We start from the raw sequence: 10,801 nt of genomic DNA, 5'->3' as shown, positions 1-10,801 counted from the left end.
CCGGTTTGTTGAGATGAGGTGGGTCAAAAGGAAATCGGGAGTACCAATTTGGTTTTAGAGACGAATAGTAAAATTGAGATGATTCGGGCTCGACTAAACCCGGCGCAAGATAGACAAAAATCTTATGCCGATAAACGAAGGCGACCGATTGAATTCCAAGAAGGTGACATGGTGATGCTTAAGGTTTTGCCATGGAAGGTTATTATTCGGTTTCGAAAGTGGGAAAAATTAACTCCTCGGTTTATTGGGCCTTTCAAAATTTTGGCTCGTGTTGGTGAGGTTGCTTATAGAATAGAGTTACCCGAAGAGCTTACGAGGATTCATAACACATTACATGTTTCCCACCTCTGTAAGTATCTTGCGGACAACTCGACGTGGGTGCCATTGGATGAGATTTCCTAGAACAATATGTTAGAATATGTCGAGGAACCAATTCCCATTCTTGATGAAAAGGTCAAGATGTTGCGTAACAAAGAGGTGATGACTTTTAATGTCCAATGGCGACATCGAAAGGGTTCCGAGTTTACGTGGGAATCCGAAGAGTTTGTTCTGGTGTATCTTCCTGCTTGTCTTGCGGATTGGATCGCGAGGACGCGCTCCGAATCAAGTGGGGAGAGTTGTAAGACCCGAAACTCGATTTTACATAATGTATATATATATTAAAAGTTGTTGGATTCATATCTGAAGGAACGCGCGGCGTGCATTTGGCTGCGCGGCGCGTAGTAGCTGTTGACAGTCCACTTCGTTTTTCCACCTTTTTAAAAAGGGTATTTTGGTCTTTTCACATTAGATTCAGGTTTGAGGCCACAAAACTGACTAAGGCTTATCCAATTCTCATTTACACTCCTTCGCCAACCTTATCTTCATCTCCTTCAAGTAGAGAAAGAGAGAGAGAGAGAGAGTAGAGAGAGAAAGGTGCTTTGTGAAGATTCTCAAGTGGGTTTTGCTAGATTGGGTTTAATCTTTCATGTTTCTACCTTCTAGCACCTCTTTAAGTGTTGTGGTAAGTCTCTACTCAGATTTTGTGAATTAATTGTATTTAGTGTTCATAATTGAGACTTGCAAGTAATTAAACCCTGGAATTGTAAAAATTGGGGGTTTATGGTTTGGGTGAAAGTGTAAGAAACCTAATATTAGTGATTTTGAGTTAGTTGATGAAATTACTAGTATTATGAGTTAATATTGGTTAAAGTTCACTAATGAACTTTATTAACTAGTGATTTGGGGTGACACTTGCAAGTTTAGTGTTTGTCCCATTATTAGGTAAAAATGGGTTTTGGGGTCAAAAGTGCACTAGTATGAACTTAATGACCTAATGATGTATATTTGGCGATTTAGAGCCATGGTCACTAGCTTTAGCGATTATTGGTGGTTTACGCCTAAGGGTAGCGTTGTGAGTTCAAATGGTGAACATTTGTACTATGTGTATATTTGGGCGGGTCGGAAGCTCCATTGAGATGTGTATTGATTTATGTTAATGTAATAGGTAAATTGCATTGACGATTGAGGAGCTCATTTTGCTTATTTTCACTCTTCGATTAAAAGGTGAGTGGAATAATTATACATGTATGTATGTATGTAATGTATTTACTTGTGTATAATGCGATGTGGGATTAAAGTTCGGGCGTGCGATACCAATTCGTGTTGGCATGTGATATGGGTTTTAAGTTCAGGCGTTCGATACCATATCATCATGTGTATGTGTGTGGGTGTGAAGTGTGGTTTTAAAGTTCGGGCGTTCGATACTACATTTCACGTGACGGGTGGGTTTAAAGTTCGGGCGTTCGATAACACCCAGGGGTTAGTGATATATGTCGTTGTACACTAATGGTTGCTGTGAACACTGATGGTCTTTCGCAAGCACCATTCCCTTGTACGATTGGTTAACCATGGTTATGTGTTGATTTATTATTTAGCATATTATATTGTATGGGCTATATACTATCAATTATGCTAGCTTGCGGTATTGGAGATTTTTGCATTATACTTTGTGGCGGTATGCTAATTAAATTGCTAGCGCGTATGCGGTATTTGTGTAAGTGTTTACAAGTAAGTAGATTATATATGTAGATGTGTAATTATTGCATTCACTAAGCATTATGCTTACCCTCTCGGTATTTACTCTTTTTTGGCTCTGGCGTGGTTAAAGGCAAGGGTATACGTTTGGATTAGAGATCTCCCACTTTTGATATGATGGTGGACGCTTTTGTGATTCGACCTAGGTTTAGGCAGTTTAACCCTAAACACCATGCTCGTCTTTTGTTTGGCATTTAAACTCTTTGGTTAAAAATATTGTTGGTGAATTACGGGTCATCTTTGTAAACTCGTAATCATATAAATTATGTGAAATAAGTCGGTCATTGAACAGGTTACTATTTAAGGAAATTGTGGTTACAAAATTGTGTTTTGTACATTACAAAACTGAACAGTGGCTGTTGTGTACTAGTGCGCGCCGCGCAAACCCTTGTGCGCCGCACGAATGGTCAAGTGCAGGTAGTTGTTGGCGAGTTCAAGTTCTGAAGTCAAATCGAGCTTTAGCGCGTGTCGCGCAATTAGATGCGCACCGCGCATTTGGGCCTGACCAGAATATTTGCTATTTAAAAAAAGAACGTGTTTTCTCATATAATGTTTTGGGGTTGTTACAAAAAAAAACATGATTCTTAACTTAAAAGACTCAGTAGATTACAAGGACCACAATGATGTAACTGATTTGAGCCTAAGATCAAGATTCAATGATTATTTGGTAGGTGGTGGAAGTGAAGAACCAGGTGAGTGAGAGGAACAATCCAGAAAATGAAAGAAAAGGCAAAACAACAGTTACATAATTTGGGATTAAAACCCGTACCTCACGACACACGGGTATTTATCAGTTATCTCTGGTATATTTCGTACATAGTCAGGCGACCCTAACGGAGTCCAAATTAAATAAACAAACTTGTTCTGTGACACTTGTCACAAACGGGTCCTAACCACATAGTCAAATAATAATAAACATTACATTAAAATAAAAGCATATAATAACACATTAGAAACTTAAGGGCAAATGAGTAATCTTACAGCTAGGCATGGTCAGAGGGTGTTACAACATACATGCTTCTTTTTTTTTATGATATGACGAAAGATATATTTATAAAATGCAGAGGGCCGTCGCACAGGGCCCCTAATCCACAAGGGCCCAAGAATCACCCAACATATATATTGTAAACAAATCGAAATATGCTAGTACCCATGATATTATTAGTGTTACTGAATTTATTATTATACATATGAAAAATTTTATTATATAAAAGGCCTTCTTTGTATTTGTTGAACAGGGCTCATAACTTTAACGGGACGGCCCTAGTCTGCATGAGCAGCTTTGTGAGTATATCATGTTGCAATACTTTGTACCTTTGATTTCCTTTAGGAACTAAGTTAATCACCATTACTTTGATTTCTTACTGCTGTTTAATGAACTATATCTATATCTATTAGGTAACTAGTTGTATTAAATTTTTACATCTTTGTTTTGTTGTTGTTTCAACAGGGACCTTATAATGCTTTTGAAGATTAGCTTATGAGGTTGATCTAATACATAATATATGATGCATGGAAAGAAGATTTATATGAATGGAACCTGTAGTTTGTTTATGAACAAGTATTTTTGCTACAAGTGTACTTGGTTAGAAAAGTTTTTCATGCAATATTTGTAAGCACCTTTGTACATATTTTTTAGTTTTATGTTAATGAAACTTTACATTTCATGCCTGATAATAAATAATACTTTGTATCTCTTTGTCATCGTATATTGTAACAAAACAATATAAAATTATGTACACATTTTTTAGTGTGATCAGAATTATGCCACTAGGTTTTTGTTTCGTTGTTTGTGAGCCGAGTGCTCTTGGTGGCTTTGTATCACATTTCTTAGCGTGGTCGTTTGTGAAGTTATAGGGCATGTCCTATAACCATTTTGTACTTATTGTATTCATTTATTATCAATATATTTACCGGGTGATCCGTTTACAAAAAAAAAAAAATTTATGCCACTAGATTAATAAAATCTTCACATTTGTGATTTTATTAACTGACGAAAATTATATGCCACAAAAGCGGTTGATGTTATTGTGGCATCAAAAAACTACCACTAAACGCTTAAAAGTCTGCAGTAGCACAAAGGAAAAGTGTCACAAAATGGCTTTAGTGGTCGCTTCTAGTGACACTTTTTTTTTATGTGCCAACATTTTCAAACCGGGTTCTAGCGACAGTTTTAAGGTTTTTCGTGGCACTTTTTGTGTGCCATGAAATGTTATTTTGTTTGTAGTGGCTTGAGAATCAGCTCATTTATATTTAAAATTTGTATTTCGCATTCTACTACTACTAGTACATTTATTTTGATAATTCTATTATATTTGACGTTTGGATCAAACTTGGTTATTTTGAAAACTTATTAATAAATGAATGCAAATTTTGTTAAAACGTCTCATAGAGGGAATTGACGATGTTGTGAGACATCTTGTTATTATGCCACATCATAATATTTTTTGACGGGGACATTACAAATTTCGTTGTAACCAAATTAATAAACTAAAACTAAAAATCGAATTCCGATTTGTAAACAAAATAGAATCCCTATGCAAATTTGATATGGTTTCTTTCAGGTTTCATTTGATTCAATGGCACATCAGATTCAAGAGCCTGATTGACAAGATCTAGTAATCTATAAACTATAACAAGATAATACATTGACAATTGGTTGGAGTCCTAAAACACAAGCTAACTCCATTGAAACCGAACCTATTGAAACAAACATACAAATAAACTATAACATTGAACAAGCCCCACGAACTGCCAATTAAACTTTGAACCAAAAGTTGTAGCCCAAACTCTACAACATGAAAACATGCACATCACTCCGTCCAAAACCGAAGTGAAACTCCATCTCTGATGAGTACCTGCCTCATCTCAAATCTAGCGAGCCACGAAATCCTAAAACATCACGAACCGACAACACACATCAATTGCACCATCCAAGAGTCGCAAGAAAGAAGATCGTAAGAACCACCCTAAACCGCCACATATACGTACAATCCTCAACCTCTAGCAACGGAAGAAACAAACTCAGTTACCGGGAACCCTCAAAAGGTCCATTCCGTTAGCCAGAAATTAACCAACAACCAAACTCAGGAGAAGTGTGAAACAAATATGGATGCGGTGCATGGTGACCGGCCTTACAAGACCACGACTAACGAAACCCGAGAGAATGTAAGATGGTAAAACGCTACAAACATGAGGAAGACGCCCAAAGGAAAGAGATGAACATCCCAAAATCCACCTGATTCGGAAACTTCTGGAGACGATTCTGGCGACAAACTTAACCGGACAGGACAGTCTTAGATAATATGAACCCCTTGATTATTATTCAATACACTTAGGATATTTATAGTAGATAATAAACCCTAATGATACATAGAAACCCTAACGGACCCAAACCCACAATCCGGTTGGGCCTCACTTATCACCTAACACTCTCCCGCAGTCCGAACGGCGAAATCGCGAAAGTTCGGACTGGAACAAAACATTAAATATTAAATTAAAGAAATAAAATAAACTATGTTTTTTTTCCTTCATTTGTTGCATCGAATAGAATGATATTCGCTGATTTGGTTGCATTGCTTGACTGCGTTCCTTTTCCGTAGCGCTTTTTTTTTTGTTACGCTGTGGCTTGCTTTGCTTAGCCTAAGGATCGAGCAGAACTTGGGCTTAGAACTTTTATCACCGATATAATCTTCTTCTACGCCGCAAAACAAGATAGTTTTTTTCTTTCTATTCCTTTTTTTTCGGGGTTTGGAACCTAGTCAAGCTAGGCGGCTCAGCCCCACGCCGATTATTATGATAAAGAGTCGAACATAATTAAAGATAACAGAAAAGAAATAAGGCGGTCGTGGAATAATGTTTATATAAGGTTTGCGCTAAATAAGAAGAAAATAAAAAGAAGAAAACGATCATGATGAGGTCAACTAAAGATTTGTTTTTTTTTTTTTTTCCGATTGAAATAGAATGGATATATGAATGATAGAAATATAGCAGTTTATTGGAACCAAAGAAACAACTTACAAGAAGAATATTAATAAGAAAAAAAAAGAAAAAAAAAGAAAAAAAAAGAAAAGAAGAAGCTTACGATGTACAAATAAATAGAATTGATAAAGTGATCATGGCAAGTGGTAATTAAATAAGTATTGAGATGTGGGGTTTTGTACGTCCAAAAAAGGAAGAGAAAAAAAAAAATCAATCGAACAATAATCGGCCGTTTGTAAGAAAGAGACGATTGATTGATAAGATGAATTGGTGTTTTAGGTATTTGGTGGTGAGTCCACCAGGATCATAAGGCTGTGATACCATCTTAGATAATATGAACCCCTTGATTATTATTCAATACACTTAGGATATTTATAGTAGATAATAAACCCTAATGATACATAGAAACCTTAATGGACTCAAACCCACAATCCGGTTGGGCCTCACTTATCACCTAACAGACAGAACCAAAAGGACCCAACAAGCATTCCCCTCAAAACCATCAACCATCTACCACCAAAAAAGTGGCTGCTGGTGGCCATAATGAAGGACCACCACTAGATCATGACCCGTTGATAACAAATTTGGTGGCCAAAACCACATCAGAAATGAGCCTTCATAATCTAGCAAAAGATATGTCAGACAACGATGAGAAAAGAAAAGGATTCAACAGAAAAACAAACTAGGGATCCCTAAAAGTCACCCTATCTATCATCATCTGTTTGCATGTAAATGGTAAATAATGATATAAAAATCAAGCAAAATTTGCAAATATCTATATGTTGAAACAGGGTACGGTATCCTATTATTTTCTCCATCTTGTATTACACACTCTCACGTTGTTTTCCTTTTTTGCCCATAATACTGCTTTCTTCGAGTCATTTATACAAATAATGCTATTTAGTCAAAAAAAAATCATACTTTCACAACAAAACTATACAAATTTAAGAAAAATGAGGTATACAAAAATAACAATCAAAATCAAAATCACAATACAATAACAAATATCAATCTGAATCGTCATCTTCTTCATTATCATCTTCGTCGTCTTCTTCATCTTCTTCATCAATATGGTCATCATCATCATCTTTATTTTCCATACTACCACCATCTTTCTTCTTTCCTTTAATCTTCTTCTTTTTTTTACGATCCTTATTAACCTCGTAAAGAATTACCATAAGTGCAACCACAAGCGCGTAATCAGCATTTGGAGACACTGTTATCCCATATGTATCTTTATTATCAGACTCGAGACATGTATCAATATGTTTATCATGCATCTGCATTTTATCAGACAAAACCATAGATTATTTAATGGCTAAATAATACCCTAATTGAATAAATCACTAATTACTTAACCCTTATATATTTGAAAATCAGTTAAAAATGCATATTTTAGGTTACCTGAGCAAGGATAGTATCCCCATCATACGAATAAACTGCGCAAGATCGTTTTTTCCAGTCTCCCACGACTTTATAATCACCGGCTTCTTCATCTTTGTTGTTTGATAGGAAGGCATTTAGTTCTGTAACTCGTTGCATTAACGCTTTCTTTTTTGTACTAAAAATCAAATCTTTTGCGTTTGTACTGTCTCCTCTAAAAGCTTGCCACCTTCTATGTATGCTCCGACGCTGAACATGATAATTTTAGTCATACAATGTTTAATTTCCTTGGTTATAACAATAAAATTGGAGTTATTGGATGAAATGGAATAAAACGACCCTTAGGTGTGCTTTATTTTGTTCGTCGTTATAACAATAAGAGTTATTATGATTAAAAAGAATAACGACCCTTGGTTGGCCTACCACTGAGCTATCTCACAGCCAACATAAATAAAAAAAATCTTGCAACTAATGATTAAATGGATATGGGCAGATATTGAACCCATGACCTCGTACTTACAACAAAAATAAAACATGTTTTCAACATTTTGTATTTTGAAAAATTGAAACATGTTTTGCATTTGACCATGTGTTCGATCACGATTATTATTAGTTTCCTAGAGACAAAAGTAAACCTTCGAATCCTCGATCAATCTTTTGTACGAAATTACATAGACATACATACAATATAATCGTAAGAAGTCAAAATATAATAAAAACAAAAACATAAAAATAAAAATAAAAATTACCTTTTTCTGGAATGTAAGAATAGGATTTTCTGATGAATCTAACAAGATATGTCGATCATGAAGACTAAACTTTATATCTTTAATTATAAAAATAACATTTCCATTGACATCCAACACGCAACTGAGATTTCCATCGGCAACAGTTAACGTGTTTCTAACAATGGCTATATCGACCTGAAAGGGTGAAAAGAATCTGGGGTCCACGACCATCATCGTTGCTGCTTGTATGGCAACAATGCCGGAGCATGAACCCGAGTCCTTGTGGTGGTGGTGTGTACAATATACAGGTTCATTAAGATTTTACCGTGCCTTGATTGATTTATTTTGTGTGTATATGTTTATATGTATAATAATAGTAATAATAATCTCTCAATTGGCAAATTCTGTTTCAATAAATGGGAATGTATATAAATAAATGGTTAGCAGTGATTTTAGCGAAAATTGCTCTCATAAAGAGATTTCCAACATGCTTTAGAAATTTCTTTCATTATTATTATTTAGTAGTTTGTGATAAAAGTAAGAAATTGATCTTGTATTGAATATATTTTGAATGTTTGATACAATTGAATTGAGTTTTTACAATTTGCTAAGTGATCTTATATAATCTAAACATTTTAATAGGTATTTCTATTCTTGGTATGGCTCCATTACACTTTTGGAACCACCATAAACAAATAAGGAAAAGGTTGCTTAGCAGCCTACCTCTTAGCCATTTACTTGTTTTGACTTGACAGACATGTGATCTTCTAAATCGGGAGAGGATGAAGTAGACAACTTCTGATCCCAAAGTCAAATTACCTAAACATGTAATTTGATCATTTATTGACAGGTTGCTTTATTCCAACAGTTTGAATATAAATTATAAATTTTGTTATCACATAAAAATGGTATTTACAACGTTATTTTATAAATCGGCAAAAAAATTGTTCATTATCGCATAGAGTGCATTAAGGAATGATTTTAACGAGGATAAAGAAACATGCTCCTTGCTGCGGGGTGGTTTTGTTCGGTTAACGGTCTGTGAATTGAACGTTTAAAAAATCGGTTAACGATCGAGTAACTAAACGTTAAAAATAAAGGAATAAAAAAGACGGAAAAAAAGGAAGTAGAAAAAAGTTACTCGTATAAAAGAATAGTTTCACTACGGGGTGACTTTGATAGGTTAACGGTCAGCTAATTTAACATTTTATAAAAAGTGGACTGTTAAAACGTTTAAATTAAATGAATGAAAAAAGAAGCGGGAGAAGTTGTAAAAAAAATATTGAGAAAAGGTAAAAAAAAAAAAAAAAAAACTCAATTACCAGAATACCCCTAAACTTGGGAGTGTTTACATGTTTGCCACCATGAATAGTACCATTCTCATGAGAATTAGTATATAGTTATAGTTATAATATTATAATTTGGACTAATTAGAACACTTGCCATTAATATTTAGGCATGGAGATGAATCCACACATTATGAACCAGATATATAGGCTGATACTTAATGTTTCAAATGAAATTGGTCAAAATATCCCTAAATTCTAAAGTATTTAACGACATGCCAATATGGCAAAAATGCCCCGTACCACACACCGAGCACCATGCACCGTGCTTGGTGCGTGGTGCGAGTTGCGTGTAGCCTTAGATGAAACGATCAACAACCAAGCACTATGAGGAACGTACCGAGCACCACATCGAGCACCACACACCAAGCACTATGCACCGTGCTTGGTGCGACTTGTGCATCACCTTGGACGACGCTGTAGAAATTATCCACAACCACGCATAGTGCTTGGTGCTTGGTACGAGTCTCATGTAATCTTGGAAGATGATGTAGAAATGATACAACGACCAAACACCACGCACCGTGTTTGGTGGACAGGCAAGGGACATTTTGTAAATTCGTAATTTTAAAGGTATATCGTTAAACATTTTAAAATTTGAGGGTTCGTAAAAAATGCCATCATATCCCATAGTGTTTTAACACTAAAGACAAAATCATAATCTAGCTTTATGCCTTCGAAACATGTACAATTTTCACAATACATGATCAAGATCATGTGTAACATAAGGTATGCATAGAGTTGAAAATTAGATAATAAAAAAAAATATAGTCTAGGTGAATTACAAAGCTCTCTTACCTTATGTAATGAACTTGATTAGTTGAGTTAGATATAAAATCAACATAGAATTGCATCGAGATGGTAAGATTCTACTATAAAATTAGGAGGCTTTGGTTTGTAACCATAAGAATGACTATGGGTATAAGATTGGAATACACGGGTATACGTATAAGGTTATATAATTGGAATACACGAGTAAAGTCTTTTATGTTCAAGCTAATTAAAGGTGAAGTACTTTTACATAGATGTAACAAGCCTAATCTGAGTATCCCGTAATTATTTTTGACATTTTATTATGATCACCCACTAAACTATCTGAAAATGGTGTATGCCTATTTTATTTTGTTTAATTCTCATTCTCAAAACTAATCTCACAATTTAAAGAAATGTTGTACGGTACTAATTGGGCCTATCGGTAGTCCGAAGACCTGGCCGTTGGGCTAGTCTCAGAATAATATCCACAAAATATCGAAAATGTTCGATGGAACAAAAATCTTGCCGGCGCAC

The 10,801-nt window shown here is 35.2% G+C and overlaps 1 protein-coding gene across 1 annotated transcript; it reads right to left on the bottom strand.

The window, feature by feature from the left end:
- Positions 1-7,064: 7,064 nt before the first annotated feature.
- On the bottom strand, positions 7,065-8,402 carry LOC139841629 (protein LURP-one-related 15-like). Its single transcript, XM_071831840.1, has 3 exons — positions 8,190-8,402; positions 7,462-7,689; positions 7,065-7,337 (listed from the first exon to the last, which is right to left on the bottom strand). Exons 1-3 carry the CDS (start codon positions 8,400-8,402, stop codon positions 7,065-7,067), a joined length of 714 nt encoding a protein of 237 aa, XP_071687941.1.
- Between the last annotated feature and the right edge of the window lie 2,399 nt (positions 8,403-10,801).

Source organism: Rutidosis leptorrhynchoides, chromosome 4 (assembly GCF_046630445.1).
Source record: "Rutidosis leptorrhynchoides isolate AG116_Rl617_1_P2 chromosome 4, CSIRO_AGI_Rlap_v1, whole genome shotgun sequence".
Classification (NCBI taxonomy): Eukaryota; Viridiplantae; Streptophyta; class Magnoliopsida; order Asterales; family Asteraceae; genus Rutidosis; species Rutidosis leptorrhynchoides.
The sequence above is the reverse complement of the archived record's forward strand: the minus strand, read 5'-3'. Positions and strand labels throughout refer to the sequence as shown.